This window comes from Chlorocebus sabaeus, chromosome 8, assembly GCF_047675955.1.
Source record: "Chlorocebus sabaeus isolate Y175 chromosome 8, mChlSab1.0.hap1, whole genome shotgun sequence".
NCBI classification, from domain to species: domain Eukaryota; kingdom Metazoa; phylum Chordata; class Mammalia; order Primates; family Cercopithecidae; genus Chlorocebus; species Chlorocebus sabaeus.
This window is the reverse complement of record NC_132911.1, coordinates 55,608,415-55,629,911: the sequence shown is the minus strand read 5'-3', so window position 1 is coordinate 55,629,911 and position 21,497 is coordinate 55,608,415. Positions and strand designations below refer to the sequence as shown.

General features: G+C 37.5%; 1 protein-coding gene and 1 pseudogene across 1 annotated transcript in view; one reads left to right on the top strand and one right to left on the bottom strand.

Annotated features, from left to right (window-relative positions):
• Positions 1-21,497, top strand: part of PXDNL (peroxidasin like) — a 508,882-nt gene that overhangs the window by 373,520 nt on the left and 113,865 nt on the right. Inside the window, exons 11-12 of the mRNA XM_073018080.1 lie at positions 1,877-1,993; positions 3,827-3,985. Of these exons, the coding sequence (XP_072874181.1) occupies positions 1,877-1,993; positions 3,827-3,985 (276 nt within the window). The remainder of the gene's footprint in view (positions 1-1,876; positions 1,994-3,826; positions 3,986-21,497) is intronic.
• On the bottom strand, positions 14,283-20,795 carry LOC103237666 (ribosome biogenesis protein BRX1 homolog pseudogene; annotated as a pseudogene).

The window sequence follows — 21,497 nt, the reverse complement described above, 5'->3', positions numbered from 1 at the left end:
TCTATTTTTTAATGTAGAAATATTTTTGTTCTTTTTAAGTTGTTCTTAGTAATTTTGGGAGTTAGTGTAATGTTCTGGAAAGAACATCAGGCTGGGGGTTGAGCGGCCCAGATTCTCTACTATCTTTTCTACTTATTAGCTCTGACCGAGAGAAATTCAATCCTCCCTCCCACAGTCTGAATGTTCTCATCTGTGCAGTGAGGAGCCTGAGATTGCTGATTTTGTGGGCTGTTTTCCAGCTTGACTCTTCTAGAACTCTATTACAAATAGCTTGCAGGCATTCCTGAGTGTTTCCGTGAATTTGTGTGACTTGGAAATTTATCTTATACCATAGTTATTTAGTCCAGTACCTTACTTAGAATTGATGATGACTTTAAAAAACTCTTTAGTACCTGCACACAGTATGAAACTTGCAACAAATACACTTTGCCAAATATTATTTACTTTGGCATGTTTCTTGTATTTCCAGATGCAGGTGCAAGAAAGAGGGTAGGAGGAATTGTGCAAAAATCTAACAAGGCAGAGAAATGATTTGTCAGGTTGTCAAAGGCATTTGAACCAGAGTGACTCCATCTTGAATGGGGGCTGGGTAAAATGAGGATGAGACTTGCCGGGCTGGATTCCTAGCAGGTTTGGCATTCTTAGTCACAGGATGAGATAGGAGATTGGCACAATATACAGGGCACAAAGACCCTGCTGACAAAACAAGATACAGTAAAGGAGCTGGCAGAAAACCTGCCAAAACCAAGACGGCAATGACAGTGACCCCTGGTTGTTCTCACTGCTCATTATATGCTAATTATAATGCATTAGCATGTTACAAGACACTCCTACCAGCACCAGGACAGTTTACAAATGCCATGGCAATGTCAGGAAGTTATCTCTTATGATCTAAAGTGGGGAGGAACTCTAAGTTCTGGGAATTGCCCACCCCTTTCCTGGAAAACTCGTAAATAATCCGCCCCATGTTTAGCACATAATCGAGAAATAACTGTAAGTATACTCAGCCAAGCAGCCTATACTGCTTCTCTGCCTGTGGAGTAGCCATTCTTTATTCCTTTACTTTCCTAATAAACCTGCTTTCACTTTACTCTATGGATTTGCCTCATATTCTGTCTTGCATAAAGTCCAAGAACCCTCTTTTGGGGTCTGTATTGGGACCCCTTTCCAGTTACAAAGTCAATTGTGAAAGTTCTTCTGATCACTTAGGCGTTACTGGGGATCATTGTGCTCTTCTTAAATGGCCACATTGATTTATTTTTTTATTCAATCAAAGAGTCACAGACAGAATCCCTTTTCAGGAATGGTATACACAATTATTAGCTATTTCTTATTTATATAAAATCAATAATACAAAATCTGAATATTTGGAACTCTGAATTTTGACATAAATGTGACTTTTTCAAAAGTATAATTTCAAGTGTTGTAGGAATATTAATCTTAAGGAGCTTATTTTTCTTTCTGAAATCGAAAAATCAACTCGTTTCAAATTTTATTGTGCATGTGAAAATTTGGAGAAAATGGTTTTGTTAATAGTTTAAAGTATGATTTGTAGCCTTAAATATGTTTATCACATCTAGTAAAATGATAACCAATATGATTTAATCATGGGAAACAGCTGCCATAAGATTTAGAAATGGTTTCTTCTCATTGGCTACTGCTGTTCTGCTTTGCAGACCAGATGTGTGTATTTCTGGTTTCCTTGCAAACAGGCACAAACATACAGAGGCATCTCCACCCTCTTTATAACCTTGTTTATATATAATTGGAAACAAATTCTGATCACACGACATATTTGAACACATTTTCTTTTTTTATTGGCACTGAAAATTTGTAAAATAATTTTCAATTTTGATGTATGTTTCATTCTCTTTAGCTCCTCCACAATTTACAGTAGCCCCCAAGGATCAAGTGGTGCTGGAAGAACATGCTGTAGAGTGGCTCTGTGAAGCTGAGGGCAACCCACCTCCTGTAATTGTCTGGACAAAAACAGGTAGTAGAACATCTACAAGTGATTGTGGGGAAAAATAAACGCCTTCTTTTGTGGAGAGTAAAAAACATGGTTTAAATTAATTATCGAAGGTATATCATGCACATGAAAAAATTACACAGAAAGTAATCTTTGATCTAAAAATAACATCATCATAATTTTTGTGGGTTTTGAGTTTTGGCATTTGAGTGTGTGGCCTTCCTGAGATCATCCCTTGTTGGACTCGGCTTCCTGATTTTTAAAATAAAATTATTGGAAAGCGTACAGTTTTTGTTTTTGTTTTTTGTTTTTGAGACAGAGTCTCGCTCTGTCGCCCAGGCTGGAGTGCAGTGGAGCGATCTTGGCTCACTGCAAACTCCGCCTCCCGGGTTCACGCCATTCTCCTGCCTCGACCTGTAGCTGGGAATACAGGCACCCACCACCACGCCTAGCTACTTTTTTTTCTATTTTTTAATAGAGACGGGTTTTCACCGTGTTAGCCAGGATGGTCTTGATCTCCTGATCTCGTGATTTGCCCGCCTCGGCCTCCCAAAGTGCTAGGATTACAGGAGTGAGCCACAGCGCCTAGCCGCAAGAGTAGCAGTTTTAAATATTTTTTTTTTTTTTTAGTGGGAGAATTTTCATCTAGTACAAAATGAAATCATAAGTGAAATGAAATCTGAAGTGAAGCCGCAAAAAAGAGCTGCTGTTCCTGAAGTGTGGGTGGGTGGGGCGTGGGCCTGGCAAGGATCTAACCCCCTATGCCCCACCAAGGGGCCAGACACTTCCAGGGAACCTGGGCACATAACAGAACAGGATTGACAATTGGCTGGATGAGAGCTTCTCTAAGATTCCTCGGGTCTCTGTAATCCTACTTTCCATATTAGTTAAGGTACTAAATAAAATTCAAAATACATCTACATTTTGAATTTCTTGTATTAATTTTTTTGCTTTGTTCTTTATGAGATTAGTTGATAGGAGGTAGACTTTGGAACCATAAAGCCTTGGTTCACATCTCCACTCCTCCTCCATTTGCTTGTCATGTGACCTTGGGCAAATGTGTTAACTGCTGTTTTCCAGAGTCCTTGTTGCTATGTTGGGGGTGATGACGTTTCCTACATCATAGGGTGGTTGTGGTGATTGATTTGAATAATTTATACTCTTCAACATTTAGAACAGTTGATGGCACAGTGTGTGTGCGTTCAATAGGGTTAGCTATTCCTTTTTCCATCTATAACAAGACATTCATTAAGACACAAGTTTTCACTAATCTAGTTAAAAATGATAATCTGATTTAATTGTTAATGACCATAAGAATAAAGTGTTAAGAAGGATTCGGAAGCTCATATAAGCTCAGAAGTGAAAAGTACAATGGCCTCTGGTTGTCTGTGTAGAGTAACAGCATGAATGTCACAAAATCACCATTTTCGATATGCTGCCTCTGAATTTTAAGTGTATTTCAATCACGTTGTATTCCAAATATTGCATACACATGATAGACAATTGTCACGAAGATATCTGAAAATCTAATTTAAGAATCAGATTGGTTTTGAAATTTGCTTTCTGATTATAGTAAGCCTGAGGGGCACAAACATGAAGGTTAAAAATTCATTAGGAGGCTGGGCTGTTCTGGTGACAGATGAGAATTCCTTACGATGCAGTGGCAGATGTTTGGGGACAAGCGGCATGGGGATGCTGTGTTTCTGGAGTTGCAATGCTAGGGCAGAACCCACACAGTACACCCTAGCACCGAGGATTTCCTGAAAGACAGGCCTCACCCTTTACCCAGGACAACCAGCAGCTCTGGCTTTCAGTGCTCTGGGCCATGTAGAATACTTTCTTTACCTCTTTTTGCAGGAGGGCAGCTCCCTGTGGAAGGCCGGCATACAGTTCTCTCCTCTGGCACTTTGAGAATTGACCATGCAGCACAGCACGATCAAGGCCAATATGAATGTCAAGCAGTCAGTTCATTGGGGGTGAAAAAAGTGTCTGTACAGCTGACTGTAAAACCCAAAGGTAATATATACTGTGATTCATATTCGCATTCTGAAGTGTGCACCTCTCTCTCTCTCTATATATATATATATATATAGTCATAGGACCTAAGAAATGCAAATTTGATATCTTCTTCCAATCAGTCTTTTATATAACTTCATTTTTCAGAATTCTACTTTCATTCATACTAATTATGATTATGTTTTCCTTAAAAATGCCATTTCAGGTTTTCTTACAAAATTTTTTACCATTACTATGATTACTTAGTCCTACCTGCCTAGACTATCTTACAAAAGAATGCAGCTTCTCAGGCCTGACGGACTGAATCTCACTCTGACACTGAAGTATGTTTTATGCTCAGTAGTATTAGGAATACAGTAAAGACACTCCCTTCAGACTCTTCATGTGAAAACTGTACTTAGGTTTATCCTACATAATATATATTGTGGAATGAGACTGTGTTATTCATCCATAATTTATTGTCAACTGAGATGTAAAAAGGGAAAAAATTTAAGATCTGAATTTTTTAAGATAATTCCAATATAAAAATGAAAAATGGTTGTTATTAATTACTATTGAAATTTTTTCTTAGTTTCTGGCTTATGGTGAAATGATGGAACATAATTACAAAATGTACAGCACCTAAACTGCGTTTTCAGCACTGCTGTACATTTAAATATAATTTCCTGAGTCTCTCCACAATTTGCTACAATTTGTTCTGACGTAGTAGATCTCAATTCAGAGGTAACATATGTTGATGAGAGCATAGGGGAAAGAAAAGCAAAACTCTGCTGCATGTGTCAACGTAAGTGTGAGAAGAAGCCTTGGGAATGCTGACATGTTCATGATGCCTGAACACAGATGAAACCCTACACAGAGCTACTGTCTACATATGGTCTGTTAGCAATTACTTTCCCCTTGTATTTTAGACATATTAAACTTTTTTTTTTTTAAAGGAAGTTGAGGTTCTATGAGAGGGAAAAAGAATTGTAGGGAAGATGTGCAAATAGCAACTCAAACGAGTGGGAAGATTTGAAAACACAATTGTGGAAAGGTGTCAAGCTATGATGTGCCCTGGCAAACCTTTCTGTCTAAGAGGAAATAACAAAAGCGAGTGTGCAGAATGTTTCAAACTACTTTTGAATTGGTGTTCAACTAAAATCCAAAAATTAGGTGGTATTTACATTTTATGTTTTAAAATGGGACCAATAGTAAGTCCACACATATTATTAAAACCAAATATGAGGTAAGGACATCAAATAGCCTCATCTTGATTTTTCCCCATTACCAAATCCTTTCACTTGACTTGCTCCTATTGATGCTTTAGATCTCAATCTAGAAGCCACTTCATTTCCCTAAGGAGGCTTCCTCAACTCTCTAAGACCACTCTAAGTTGCCCCTGTTGAAATTAGTATTAGAATACACTATTTAATCTAGGAGTTGGCATATGTAGAAGAATTTGGTAAATCTACCAAATATTCGTAGTTAAGAAAATGCCACTAGCAATTGACATGAATAAGGAAGCAGGCAAGTTTTTTAGAGAACAAAGGAACAAAGGGCCCTAAGTGTAGCACCAGATTTTGTGAATAGTGGCAGGTGAGAGCCATATGGAAGGAGTTAGTTGGGATGGTTAGTTGAATTGGAACACATCAGATCTAGACTTCAGACTATAAAGCTGTTGAAAGTCTTGATCACATTGATTATTCAGAATATTCGTTAACCTGGGCTGAGTGTGGTGCTTGCTCATGTCTGTAATCCCAGCACTTTGGGAGGCTGAGGCTGGTTGATCACCTGAGATCAGGAGTTTGAGACCAGCTTGGGCAACATGGTGAAACCCTGTCTCTACCAAAACTACAAATATTAGCCAGGCATAGTGACGTGTGCCTGTAGTCCCAGCTACTCGGGAGACGGAGATGGGAGGCTGAGGAGGGAGAATCGTTTGAACCCTGGAGGAGGAGGTTTCAGTGACCCAAGATCATGCCACCGCACTCCAGCCTGGGTGACAAAGCAAGACTCTATCTCAAAAAAAAAAAAATGTATATACATATATATAAAGAATATTTGTTAACCTAAAGAGGATAGGATAGCGTGGAATAGAGAAAAATGAAAGTCAGAAACCACTGGAGCTACTACCGTCACCAAGTGATACGAGATCTATAAACTAGGATCACAGTGGTGGGAAGGGAAGAGTGAATGAATTCAAGAAAAAGTATAGCAGGTTGAATCATTTTATCTCTGAGATTATGAGCAACATTTTCCCCCCAGTACCTGTTCCTAGTAATACTTTGCAGAACCTTCATCTGTTTCCAGCTAAAAATCGGCTTCCTTGACTATATTTTGGGCATATTGCACATGAATTTCATGTGCTATGACAGTCTTATTCTGCCTAAGGTGTCTTAGTGTTGAATTTCCTTTGGGTATTAGGTTTTTTTTTGTTTTTTTGTTTTTTTGTTTTTTTTTTTTTTACTATGAAGAATCAAATACTATTTTATTTAAGGAATGTTCTCTTGAATTAATTCTTTTAACATTGCTTCTGTCTCATTATTTGTTTCTTTTTGGGGAACCTCCACATTTTGTGTATGTTGCAATACTTCTCAAAGTGTGTTCCGTGGTTGCTGGTTGAGGGAGATCCCCAGACCCTGGAGGGGATTTCCTAGGTTAAAACTTTCTCCTAATAGTATCAGTAATTTGCCTCTTCGCTGGGTTGACATTTGCGCTGATGGTGCAAAAGTCATGGTGGGTAAAACTGCTGGAGCCTCAGCCTGAACCAAGACAGTGGGTGCCAAATGGTAGGAGTGTATCATTATATCCTTTGTAGCAGAAAGTAAAAAAGAAAGGTAATGTAACTTGATGCTGTTATTGATGAAATGGGGAAATATTACTTTCATTAAATTTTGACCTTTACATACATATCCTTTCAGTAGTTTGTGTCATAAAGGAAATTGTCAAAAGAAGCTACCAATTGTCAAATTTTGGTATAGTATCAAAGAATGTTTACAATTATCTGAAAAATCCTTAAAAATACTCCTATACTTTTAAAAACATGTCTTTGTGAGTTAATGTTTTATTCATAGACTTCAATCAAAACAACTAATTGTAAGAGATTGAATTTGGAAGCAGTTCTTCTATTATTGAGATTTGTAAAACAATGCTACTCTACTCACTACTTTTTTTAGAAAATATAATTTTCATAAAAATTTGTTGTTTAAAAATGCTATGAGTTTATAATCACAATTTTAAAATGAGCACATAAATTTTTAAATTCTCAGTTTTAGTTTCTGATGCACATGTAAGCCATATAAATAAAAGCTCCTAGTGCTTGTCAATAATTTTTAAAAGTAAAGGGTTCCTGAGGCCAAAGTGATTGGGTGCCACTCATCTGTTGATCTTCTTTGCCCAAATGTCTAGCTCTCTCTCTGTCTTCAATTCCTTTTAGCTCTTTGTTTTCAGAGCATTATGCTGGCTTTTTTCATATCTGTCTTCATATCCCTCATGCATTTTTGACAGTGTCTTTTCACTCCAGAGGTGCTTCTAACCCTTACTTATGCATTTTATTTTTTCCACTAGTATTTTGGATAATTATATGCAAATATTTGTAAGCAATGGATAAAATTACTAATTTTACAGAAAAATCTAATTAATGAAAATTTATGTCAAAAGAGAGAGAAATCTAACAGAATGTTACAAGGAGAAAACAAGTTGCCAGAGATCAGAGCAGAACAGATATTCAGATTATGACTCTCTGGCATGGCTCTAGAGGTTGTTAATTATTCCATGTGTTAAACCTGTGGAAAAGCTACATTTCGTAAATCATGTGGTCAGGCGCTTTTCCAGGAGGAACTATCACTCCTTTAAATAACATTCCCAATGTTATTTAAATTGCTTCAAAGATTAGAAAATAATTAATGTCATAAAGTATTTTTTAAAAACAAGCATAATCTTGATAATAAAGTTCTAAGAATTAATTAAAAATAAAAAAGCAAAGCTCTTACATATCCACACAAAAATCCAAATTGAAAATAAATAAATATAATCATCAGTATCAAAGAATCCAGTAGCACATTCAAAACATTAGTGGCATTTATTCCAGAAATTTAAGAACAAAGCAGTAGTAGGAAAGAATATATTTTATTAATTGACATATTTTATATTAATAGATTTAGGAAGAAAAATCATGAGTATTTCCATAGCTGCTAAAAAGGCATTTGCTAAACATTCAACATTCATTCTCATCAAAAACTCTTCATAACATAGGTTTGAACAGATATTTCTTTAACATAAAATAGGTCTACTGAACTCATTAGCTAGAATCTTGCTTAATCAATGAATAAGATAATATTTTCATAAAGAAAGGAACAGAACAAAGATTTCTACTCTCATCACTGTCATTTAACATAGAGTTGAGTGACAAATCATCAAAATTAGGTAAGAGACGTAAGAAAGAACTACTAAGAAAATTCTGAAAAAGAACCAGAATCAAGGAGGGCTAATTATACTAGATACTAAAACGCATGATAAACCTACAATAATTAAAATATACCCAGATGGCATATTAGAAAACAATATGTAACCTACAAATTTGTTCCATTTTATCTGGAAATTAATGCACGAAAAGCGTAGCATTTTCTGTCAGTAAAGAAAGTAACTCAATAATAAAAGAGTTGGGACTAACTCAATAGACATATGGAAAAGTGACCCTGGGTCCATGTCACATGGGTTTTGTTCTGGAGGTGTCCTTCCCAGTAAGGGTACAGAAAAAGGGAGGAGAAAAGCCTGCTGACTGGAAGTCAGCAGTGTGGCGACCTCTCCTTCTGTTGCTGCGTGGCCTTGCTTGGTCATCAAGGTGTTCTGCATGGCCAGCTCCCAGGCTTCATGTGTGTATTATTCAGAGGCCATATTGAAGTCCTCCCAGTACTCTATTCCCTGATGTGAGACATCCAGCTCCAGCATTTGGTCTTTCAGCCAATCTTACCTCCTCTTAGAACCAACCCCAGCTAACAGGGTTTCCTCACTCAATGTACAGTCCTACAGAGCATTTATTACCTGAAAGACAGCTTAAGTCACCATTTTCTGTGGTTAGCACTAACCACCACAGTGACCAATCTGTAATCATCACAGTGATGTCCCTGTGTACCAGTGCTGAGGGACTTCAAAAAGTTCATGGAGAAGGCATATTAGGAAAAAACTGTGCATGGATTTCATTTTTTTTTTTTTTTTTTTGCACTAAAATAAATTGGCACTGACTTGTTATAGCATGTCACGTTGCCATGATGCTCTGTCTCTCAGGTTTGCCTTTGCTTTCTAGTTCTCTGCTGCTGTTCACCTCTACCATGTCATCAAGTCCACTGACCAAGCAGGCATCTAACTAGGGAAGTAAGTGCTAGTCTCCGCTTCTGCGTGACACTTTCAATTTTATGGGAGGCAACTCTCTTCTCCATATCCAAGAAAATGAAGGGCCTTGTATTAGTCGGTTCTCATGCTACCATCAAGAAATACCTGAGACTGGGTAATTTATAAAGAAAAGAGGTTTAATTGACTCACAGTTCTGCATGACTGGGGAGGCCTCAGGAAACTTACAATTGTGGCAGAAGGCACCTCTTCACAGTGTGGCAGAAAAGAGAATGAGTGCCAAGCAAAGGGGGAAGCCCCTTATAAAACCATCAGAGCTCGTGAGAACTCACTATCACGAGAGCAGTATGGGGGAAACCACCCCCATGATTCAATTATCTCCATCCAGTCTAGCCCTTGACACGTGGGGATTACGATTCAAAGTGAGATGTGGGTGGGGACACAGAGCCAAATTATATGAGGACTCTTCCCCTCAGCACTGCACTGCCCAAAGACATGGGACCCTCTCTCCCACAGTCACCTGGTGGTGTCGGACAGACTCTGGATCTGCTCAGTAAGCCCCACAGGGGAGAGGCAGTGCAATCCTGCTGGCCTTCTGCACCTCGTGGCTGGGACACATCTCACTTTTCTCCCTGTGCCATAGGCCTTAGCAGCAATACTAAGACAGATGGAAAAGCTCCCTTAATACCCTGCTACCTGTGTTTTCAGACCCTTCCTGGTCTCAGGTATTTCTCTGTGTCCCAATTCAGACTCAAATGTGTAAGTTCCTTCCTAGATAGATACTTTAGCCGTTATTTTAATTTTAAAATATATTTTTTAAGCAGAAGGTAAATACTGAATAAATGTGCACTGTCGGTCAGTAAGGGCAACATGTGTTGTGAGCTATGTAGAGTGTTGTGGGATAGCTGCAATGTGGGAGCGCTTTCATGGATGGTGTGGACTCATTCATGATGTTTCACTGGTAACATCCCCAGAGGTCACTGCCACATGAATTATTATTATTATTATCGTTTTTCAATGGGATTTTTTGGAGGGGAATAGGTGGTGTTTGGTTACATGAATAAGTTCTTTAGTGGTGATTTCTGAGGTTTTGGTGCACTCATCACCCAAGCAGTGTACACTGCATCCAATGTGTAGTCTTTTATCTCTCACCACCCTCCCAGCTTTTCCCCCAAGTCCCCAAAGTCCATTGTATCATTATTATCTCTTTTCATCCTTATAGCTTAGCTCCCACTTATGAGTGAGAGCATAAAATATTTGGTTTTCCATTCCTGAGTTACTTCACTTAGAATAATAGTCTTCAATTCCATCCAGGTTGCTGCAAATGCCATTGTTTCATTCCCTTTTATGGCTAAGTAGTATTCCATGGCATGTGAGTGTGTATATATACAATTTATTCATCCACTTGTTGATTGATGGACATTTGGACTAGTTTCATATTTTTACAATTGAAAATTGTGCTGTTATAAACCTGCATGTGCAAGTTTCTTTTTGGTATAATGACCTCTTCTTTTCCTCTGGGTAAATACCCAGTAGGGGAATTGTTGGATCAAATGGTAGGTCTACTTTTTTCTTTTTTTTTTTTTTTTGAGACAGAGTCTGACTTTGTCACCCGGGCTGGAGTGCAGTGGTGCGATCTTGGCTTACTGCAACCTCTGCCTCCAGGGTTCAAGCGATTCTCTTCCCTTGGTCTCCCGGGTAGCTGAGATTACAGGTGCATGCTAACATGCCTGGCTAACATTTGTATTTTTATTAGAGATGTTTTTTTTTGCCATGTTGACCTGGCAGGTCCCAAACTCTTGGCCTCAAGTGATCCACCTACCTTGGCCTCCCAAAGTGTTGGGATTACAGGCGTGAGCCACCGTACCCGGCCTGTACTGTTAATTCTTTAGGGAATCTCCACACTGTTTTCCACAGTGGTTATACTAGTTTACATTCCCACCAGCAGTATAAAAGTGTTCCCCTTTCCACTACATCTACACCAACATCAATTTTTTTTTAATTTTTTGATTATGACCATTCTTGCAGGACTAAGGTGGTATCACATATTTGCTTTGATTTGCATCTCCCTGATCATTTGTGATGTTGAGCATTTTTTCATGTTTGTTGGCCCTTTGTATATCTTTTTTTTTGATAATTGTCTATTCATGTCCTTAGCCTACTTTTTTGGGGATTGTTTGTTTTTTTCTTGCTGATTTGTTTGAGTTCCTTGTAGATTCTAGATATTAGTCTTCATCAGATGCATAGATTGCGAAGATTTTCTTCTATTGTGTGGGTTGTCTGTTTACTCTGCTGATTATTTTTTTTACTGTGCAGAAGCTTGTTAGTTTAATTAAGTCTCATTTATTTATGTTTTTGTTGCATTTGCTTTTGGGTTCTTGTTCACGAAGTCTTTGCCTAAGCCAATGTCTAGAAGGGTTTTTTCTGATGTTATCTTCTACAGTTTTTATGGTTTCAGGTCTTAAATTTAAGTCCTTGATCAACCTTGAGTTGATTTTTGTATAAGGTGAAAGATGAGGATCCAGTTTCATTCTTCTCCACATGGCTTGCCAATTATTCCAGCACCATTTGTTGAATAGGGTATCCTTTCCCCACTTTACGTTTTTGTTTGCCTTAATGAAGATCAGTGGGCCATAGGTATTTGGCTTTATTTCTGGGTTCTCTGTTCTGTTCCATTGGTTTATGTGCCTATTTTTATAACAGTTCCTTGCTGTATTGGTGACCATGACCTTAAGTACAGTTTGAAGTCAGGTAATGAGATGCCTCTAGATTTGTTCTTTTTGCTTAGTCTTGCTTTGGCTATGCAGGCTCTTTTTTGCTTCCATTTGAATTTTAGAATTGCTTTTTTTAGTTCCATGAAGAATGATGGTGGTATTTTGATGGGAATTGCATTGAATTTTTAGATTGATTTTGGCAGTATGATCATTTTCACAATATTGATTATCCCCTTTCATGAGCACAGGATCTGTTTCCATTCATTTGTGTCATCTATGATTTCTTTCAGTAGTGTTTTGAACTTTTCGTTGTAGAGCTCTTTCACCTCCTTGATTAGGTATACTTCTAAGTAGTTTATTTTATTTTTTGCAGTTATTGTCAAAGGAGTTGAGTTCCTGATTTGATTCTCAGTTTGGTTGCTCCTGTATATACCAGTGCTACTGATTTGTGTACATTAATTTTCTATCCTGAAACTTTGCTGAACACATTTATCAGTTCTAGGAACTTTTTGGAGGAGCCTTTAGGGTTTTCTAGGTATACAATCATATTATCAGCAAACAGTGAGTTTAACTTCCTCTTTACTGATTTGGATGGCCTTTATTTCTTTCTCTTGTTCTATTGTTCTGTCTAGGACTTCCAGCACTATGTTGAATAGAAGTAGTAAGAGTGGGCATCTTTGTATTTTTCCAGTTCTCAGGGGTAGTGCTGTCAACTTTTCCCCATTCAGTATTATGTTGGTTGTGGGTTTATCATATATGACTTTTATTACCTTAGGATATTTCCTTTCTATGCAAATTTTGGTGAGGGTTTTAGTCATAAAGAGATGCTGGGTTTTGTCAAATGCTTTTTCTGCATCTATTGATATGATCATGTTGTTTTTGTTTTTAATTCTGTTTATGTGGTGTATCACACTTACTGATTTTCATATGTTAAACCATCTGTGTATCCGTGTTATAAAACCCATTTGATCATGGTGGATTAACATTTTGATATGCTGTTGAATTTGGTTAGCTAGTATTTTGTCAAGGATTTCTGCATCTATATTCATCAGGGATCTTGGTCTGTAGTTTTCTTTCTTCTTTTTTTATTTTTGTTTTGAGACGGAGTCCCACTCTGTTGCCCAGGCTGGAGTGCAGTGGCGCAATCTTGACTCACTGCCAACTCTGCCTCCAGGGTTGACGCCATTCTCCTGCCTCAGCCTCCCGAGTAGCTGGGACTACAGGCACCAGCCACCACGCACGGCTAATTTTTTTTGTATTTTTAGTGAAGATGGGATTTCACCGTGTTAGCCAGGATGGTCTCAATCTCCTGACGTTGTGATCCACCTGCCTCGGCCTCCCAAAGTGCTGGGATTACAGGCGTGAGCCACCGTGCCCGGCTGTAGTTTTCTTTTTCTATTATGTCCTTTCCTGGTTTTTGGTGTTAGGATGATACTGGCTTCATAGCATGATTTAGGGAAAATTCCCCCTTCTCTATCTTGTGGTATAGTGTCAGTAAGATCGATACAAATTCTTCTTTGAGTGTCTGATAGAATTCAGCTGTGAATTCTAGACATTTTTGGCAAATTTTTTATTACTGTTTTAATCTCACTACTTACTGTTGGTCTATTCAGAGTTTCTATTTCTTCCTGGTTTTATGTAGGAGGATTGTATATTTTCAGGAATATATACATCTCCTCTAGGTTTTCTAGTTTGTGCACATGAAGGTTTGCATAGTAGCCTTGAATGATCTTTTGTATTTCTGTGGTATTAGTTGTAATATCTCCGGTTTCGTTTCTAATTCAGTTTATTTGGTTCTTTTCTCTTCTTTTCTTGGTTAATCTTGCTAATGACCTATGAAATTTATTTATATTTTCGAAGAACCAGCTTTTTTTTTTCATTTGTCTTTTGTATTTTGCTTGTTTGCTTCAATTTCATGTAGTTGTGCTCTGATCTTTGTTATTTCTTTTCTTCTGCTGGATTTGGGTTTGGTTTGTTTTTCTTTCTCTAGTTCCTTGAGGTGTGACCTTCCACTGTCTGTTTATGCCCTTTGAGACTTTTTGATGTAGGCATTTAAGGCTATGAACTTCCCTCTTAGCACCGCATTTGCTTTATCCCAGAGGTTTTGATAGGTTGGGTAGTATTGTTCAACTCAAACAGTTCTGAAATTTCCATCTTGATTTCACTGTTGACCCAATGATCATTCAGCAGCAGACTGTTTAATTTCCACGTATTTGCATGGTTTTGAGGGTTCCTTTCGGAGTTGATTTTCAATTTTATTCCACTGTGGTGTGAACAGTGGGATCAGGAGGAAGAACGATCTTTGGCACATTTTTGTCTCAGTTTCTACACATCTTTCACTTGCTGATTCTCTCTGTATTTTGCAGGTGTGATGGATATTATGACATGGCAATGCATTTTTGGTGCCTGGTGGTGAGAATTTTCATATAAAGTTGGTCCTCCAAAACTTCCCTGAATAATGTTTATGAGATTTAACATAAAACAAGGTCCTATTTCTACAAGAGCAACATCTTCTTCTATGATATGAAACTTCTGAAACCATATCCTATTATCCAAAATGATGAAAGTGAACACATGGCCCATGAATGGTTGGCTTTTGGGATGATAGCACAGTGTACTAAAGATCTGAATTAAGAGTTCTTTTAACAAACCATGATGTAGTAATTCATCAAAAGCTGGGTCAAGGCAAAAGGGGCCGAGAACCTTTCAAACAGTTTCCAGTTATCTTTAGTTCAGCTAGGGTATGAATATTTTGAACAAGGAATTTAGCAGATGGTCCATGAGATGAATTTGAAAGCTACATAAAGAGATTCTGTTTTTTCTTAGCTTCAAAGTAGATGCATTTATTATAGTTTTTCATTTCACAGAGCTCGCTAATCACAAATTATTTATACTTACGATCCACTTTAGTGTCTGCTTTAGAATGAGGCATCAACATTCTCAAGTCCTGCATAAAATGTCTTGTTCTGAAATTTATTTATTCCTCTGGGAGAAAAGATGAAAATCCATTCCTTGTTTTTTCACGCCCCCTTGCAAACACGGCCTGGGATCCAGTCTCCATCTTCTTCCTTCACCTCCTCTGCAGTGGCTCTCAGCTTAGCTGGCCGCTCGTCCTCTTTTTCATTTCTTTTTGGGTTCTTTGTCTGAACTGCCACGCCTCCATACTGTTTCCTCTTGGTTGCCGCCACCTTGCCTCCACACTAATTATTTGTTTTCATTATCTACATCTTCTATTTGTAAAGAAAATTTTATTTAATCTAAAAAATTCCCCAAATATATACATTTTTAAATTTCAACTTGTTTATTTCAGCCATTCTACCAGGCTGCAACGATACCTTTCCATTCTTGACTGGAGTCTAGTATAATTATTTTCTCTTCCAAATATGTTGCATCTAAAAAAACAAACAAACAAAAAACAAGCAAACAAGAAACATTGGTGAGAACTTTTTTTTTTTTTTCTTTTGAGACTGAATCTCACTCTATCACCCAGGCTGGAGTGCAGTGGCGCAATCGTGGTTCATTGCAACCTCCACCTGCTGGGTACAAGTGATTCTCCTGCGTCAGCCTCCTGAGTAGCTGGGATTACAGGCGCGTGCCATCACTCCTGGCTACTTTTTTTTTTTTTTTTTTGTATTTTTAGTAGAGACGGGGTTTCAACATGTTAGCCAGGATGGTCTCGATCTCCTGACCTCGTGATCTGCCCACCTCGGCCTCCCAAAGTGCTGGAACTACAGGTGTGAGCCACCGTGCCCGGCCAATGAAGACTTTTTTGTGTGTTTTTATCCATATACTTGATAAAATGTGGAAAAGACAGAGCTCTTTATCTGGGTGACATGATCTATTAATTGATATTTCTTGGGTATAGATGTTCAATCATTAGAAATCCTTTATAAAGAGTTCCTTTGTACCCTGTTTTTACTACCTCATCTCTGTAAAGAGGCAATCTATAGAATGCTAAAATCATGATATATTGTGTCTATGGCAACTGATCTGTGTTATGTTCTGTCATAATTCTGTGACTCACTTTCCTCATCTAATAAATGCTCATGATTATCATAATTTGGGGGGAATAATATCAATGCCATTAATCTGCAGTAGAGCATACTAGAATTCATAGTGTCTTAATTCTAGTATTTTTAACCTTCTTATTTCCTAGTAGTTCCAAAAAGATTATTAGCAAACATTCTGGAACCATTTGGTACATGGTACAAAATACATTTAATGTATATTGCCTACAAATCATGTGGTATCACTATTTTAGTCACTGGTGACTTAGCAGTAAATACAGCAGAAGATGCTTCTCATCTGAAGGGAAAGAAAAGGAAATAAATATCCTGTATTCCAGAGAGTGTTAAGTGTGATGAAGAAGCAACAAGGCATAGGGCCAGAAAAATGTCCCAGGACATGTCATTTAAAAAGAGAGGTCAGGGGATACCTCTAGAAGGACATGACATTTGAGCAGAGAGCTGAGTGAAGTGACAGTCAGAGAAAAAAGGCAAATCACTTACAGCAGTTAAACTAACAACAGGCTTTATGTCAGTAGCAACAGAAACCAAAAGATGCTGGAATCGATTCTTCAAAGTGTTTTGACAAAAATAACTGTAAATCTAATATTATATAAGCATCAACTCCTTCATGGATAAGAGCTAAGTAAAGATAGTTTCAGAAAATAAAACTGAGAATATAGTATTGTATACCCATCAAAGCATTCAAGAATGAGGGCTAAAGATTATCTTCTTGAAGAAAGACAAAATCTTAAAAGAGCTGAGATTCAAAAAAAGAAATTCAATAGTGAATAAAGAACCTGATGAACATATAGATAATATTAAAATATTTTCTACATTCAATAATAATAATAGTAATCATTAAGGTATGACATTGAATAAAATTATACAATTAAATACTGACTTAACAATGGAATATATGTTGGAAAAATGGTTATTGGAATTAAAGTTTTATAATATTCTTACATATCTGAGATGAGGTGTTGGCTAATAGGTTGGTTAATCTATTAATTTCAGGCTTGTAAGTATGAATGCCACAGATACTAAGGGTAAATAGTAAAGCATAAAAATACGATTATAAGTTTCAAATCAGAAAAGTGAAAGTGATGAATTAGAAAACCAACAAATTAATTGTTTAAATAAAAGTTAAGAAAGGAGTAGTGGCAGCAAATTTACAGATGAATTCTGTAAATGTCCTAAAAGTCAACCCAGTCTTAAACAAAGTTTTGCAGGTAATATAAGAGGAAATACACTTCAAATTAATAAAAGAAATTATGGACCAAAAAATCTTAATCTCTGTAAAAAATATTGCCCCACTGACTCCACTGATATTGCTAGATTAATGGAGGACAAATCATTTTAATAGATGCAGGGAAAACATTCGATCAAATTTATTAACTAATTATTAAGAGACGATCTTAGCAATACAGAAATAAAATGTTTTCTAGAAAAAAAACTCTTTTTGGTAGAAATAAAACTATAGAAAATTACATTTTTAAATGTGAAATTTTAGAAATATTTCTATTATTATTATTATTATTAGAGACAGAGTCTTACTCTGTCACCCAGGCTGGAGTGCTGTGGTGCGACCTCCGCTCACCGCAATCTCCACCTCTCAACTTCAAGTGCTTCTCCTGACTCAGCTTCCCCAGTAGCTGGGACTACAGGGACGCTCCGCCACATCCAGCTAATTTTTGTATTTTAGTAGAGACAGGTTTTTACCATGTTGGCCAGGCTGGTCTCAAACTCCTGGGCTCAAGTGATCCCCATTCGCCTTGGCCTCTCAAAGCGCTGGTATTACAGGCGTGAGCCACCGCGCCTGGCCGACATATTCCTTTCAAAATTAAGAAGAAGATTGCATGTACTCAGTGTTGTAATGGAAGGTCTAGTCTTTACAAAAAGGCAAGACATAGAAAACAAATGTTATGACTCTAGAAGAAAGACATACAATTTTATTTGTATATAATAGGATTTTCCTCATACACAATCCAAAAACATCTACAAATAAACTATCAGACCTAAGAGTTCAGGAAGATCATTGGATATGACATTAACAAGTAAAAACTATTTTTCTTTCTACATGCCAGCAACAAAATGCCTAATTTTATTTTAAAAACAAAACTCCTTAAAATGACAAGAAAGTATAAGTTAAAAATAAATTTAACAAAAGATGTGCAAGAATTGTGTAGAAGAAAAATAAAATGTCATTGTAAGAAATTGAAGAAGACAGACTTACTATTGTAAAGATGCTAATTCTTCCACCATTGATTTGTAGATCAATGCAATTCCAATCAAAACCCTAAAAGAGTTCTTGATGGATACTGAAAGGATAACTCTGGAAGGCATACGGAATAACAAAAATCCAGAAATAACCTAGATCATCCAAATACCAAGATGGTATTACTGTATACTACTCAGGAATAACATATTGTATGATTGGCCCAAGGATTAACAATTTACCAAAGAGACAAAAAAAACAAAAAAACAAAAAAACCCAAAAAAACAGAAAAACGGTATGTGTAAGCATGAGCAGAAACTATGGCTTCTCAATAATAGTTCTGGGAAACTCATTATCCACAGGGAGAAGGTGAAATTACATCTTTATGTCACCCTACACATCAAAATCAATTCCAGATAAAAATGTTTTAATATTTAAGACATTTAACTCTTTTTGAACAAGAAGTAAAATTATTATGATAGTAGTATAGAAAGATTCGCAAAACAAATTACAGGAAACTATTAGCCTATGGGAAAAGATGATAATCTTATCTACGTTAAAATTTGGATATTCTATTCGTCAGTCAGAAATAGCAGATATTTGCAATATATATAACTGACAAGTGTGTTTTGTGTTTTGATATCTGTAACATATAAAGAATTCCCTAATTTAATAAAAAGATATCAGTTAACAAATGGGAAAACATAGTCAATACAGCTTGGGAAAAAGTTAAATTTGGTATCCTTTCTGAGAATTAATGTAGATGTCCATGAGACGATTGGTTTCTGAGCGTGGACCTAAGATGTAAACTCCATGGTTATTAATGAACTAATTTAGAACTGAGGTCGTGCGTTGAGTGAAAAGGTGAGAAGACCAAGAATTGGAACCCCTTGGAATGTAGAGAGAAGAAAAAGCTATGAGTGATACTATAGAGGAATTCCCAGCCTCTGGGTTACACAAAATCCCTGAGGAGACAAGAGTCTTAAGAGCTAAGAAAAAGTTATTCCCAGAAAGAGAGAATCAAATGTGTCAAAAGCCACAAAAAGTTGCATTCAGTAAAGACTGAATTTTTTTTAAGGGTCTGAACAAGGGCAGTTTCATACAGTCAAGGAAATCGAAGCTTTAATGAAAGTGGCTGTGGCATAAAGGGGATAGAAGGGCCATAAGCAGAGAAACGTATTTATTTCTTGGAAACAAGTGAAGAGGGAAACAGTAAAGAGACAGCAGTGGAGGGGCTGGGTCGTGCGGAACAAGGGGAAGGGCCTGTTTTTCCTAGGTATTTTCTAAAGGAAGGAGAGGCTGAAAAGATGGAAGAGCATGAGCATTAAATAATTTAAGATCACTCAGGTGGCAAGATGGGGTGAGATTTGCAAGTGACCTTTAAGAGAAGAGTTACTTTTTCAGTTTAGATGAGGATAGGAGGGGAGGTAAGAATGGGTGTATAGATTGAATGACACCTCTGTGGAAGAGGAGTATAGGAGTTGAGGAATTTATAGTCTGACGGATTCTGTTTTCTTTGTGGAGAAGTCAATATTGTGTAGGAGAAGGGTATTCCAAGAGATGAAGTAGGTGACTTGAAAGAGAAGTAAATGCTTGAAATTCATTGCTGTTGATGTAAAACAGGTGGATTGACAAGGGCAGTTTGTTCCTGACAAACCAGGACATAGGATCACTCTGTTTTTACTCCAGATATTTTGTGAGGAGAAATGCAAGAAAATGGTGGAGGGTAGTTGAATGAAAGAACAATGGGGTAAAGGAGTTTAGCATTTTGGAAGAAAAGTGGTAAAGGTGATAAAACTTGGGATCCTGAATAAAAGTTCTTTGAAAAGGAATTTGAAGGAGAGATTTTATTCCAGTGAACAGTTTGCAAACTGGAGAGACACACCCCTAGTGTAAAACAAAGGTGCGTTCCAGAGAACAAAGAGAGAGTTCAAGTTTCGTAGCAAAAGTTTCCGCCCATGTTCCCAGTCAGGTTCATTTATGCAAATGAATGATTCAAACTTGCTGAATTCTGATTGGTTGGTTCAGGTAAGCTCTGAACGTCTTGAAGTTAAAAAGATGTGTGTTTTCAGGGATCTCAGAGTATGTGTGTCACCTCTGGTCAGGAAATGGCTGTTTGGCTCTATTTTACATTTAAGCCCAGTTAGCCGCTTGGGATTCATCCTGAAGGATTGGATCTTTCAAGCTTCTGTTTATTCATAGGAGCTTGGCTGAAAAGGAAAGGGAATGAGACTAGAAGATTGTTGGTCACCAGGAAAGAAGCAGATCGCCTTCCAAGTCTAGGTAAAGTCCAAATGAGGAGATGCAAGGGCATAGTGAGAAGAGCTTTGCTTTAGAGTGTGGTGTTAGATATTTCCAAAATATTACAAGTGATGGCACAGCTCGTGGTAATGAGCATCTGTTGTGACAGGAGGTGAAAGCAGCTGGCAATAAAGGACATCAGACAAAGGAGGCTAAGAGTGAGACACTGGAGACGTCTTGATTGGATCAGGAGCATCACTGCCTCATAGGCTCACCCTGGTCCTCATGAGATGTCCATTATGCATTGTCAGGCATCAATCAGCCATGGTCTCAGCATTCCAAAATGCATGTGTTAACTTAGAATATGGCATGAGGTTTAAATACATAAGAAAAATAAGATTCCAACAGAGGAACTGAACCTTTTTATCTTTGTCAGTAATAAATGTTTGATGTTACCATAATTTTTTTTCAGAAATACAGAAACATACAAGAAAGATATGATGAAAGCACTTATTTCCTTTATCGAAGATCCAGCCTGGGTGACAGAGTGAGACCCTGTCTCAAAAGAAAAAAAAAAAAAGAAAAAAATGAGGAAGACAGTTTGGTAGCTTTCCTAAAAGACTGCATATTTTACTACCATAGGACTTGGCTTGTGAATTTTTGGACTTGTTTTGTTTTGTTTTGTTTTGAGATGGAGTCTCACTCTATTGCCCAGGCTGGAGTGCAGTGGCTCACTGCAACCTCCACCTCCCGAGTTCAAGCGATTCTCCTGCCTCAGACTCCCAAGTAGTTGGAATTACAGGCTCGCACCCCCATGCCTGGCTAATTTCTTGTATTTTTAGTAGAGACAAGGTTTCCCCATGCTGGCCAGGCTGGTTTCGAACTCTTGACCTCAGGTGATCCACCAACCTCAGCCTCAGAAAGTGCTGAGATTATAGGCATGAGTCACTGCAACCGGCCACATGTTTAAATTTTTAAAGAAGTTTCCAAACTCTTTTCCAGAGTGT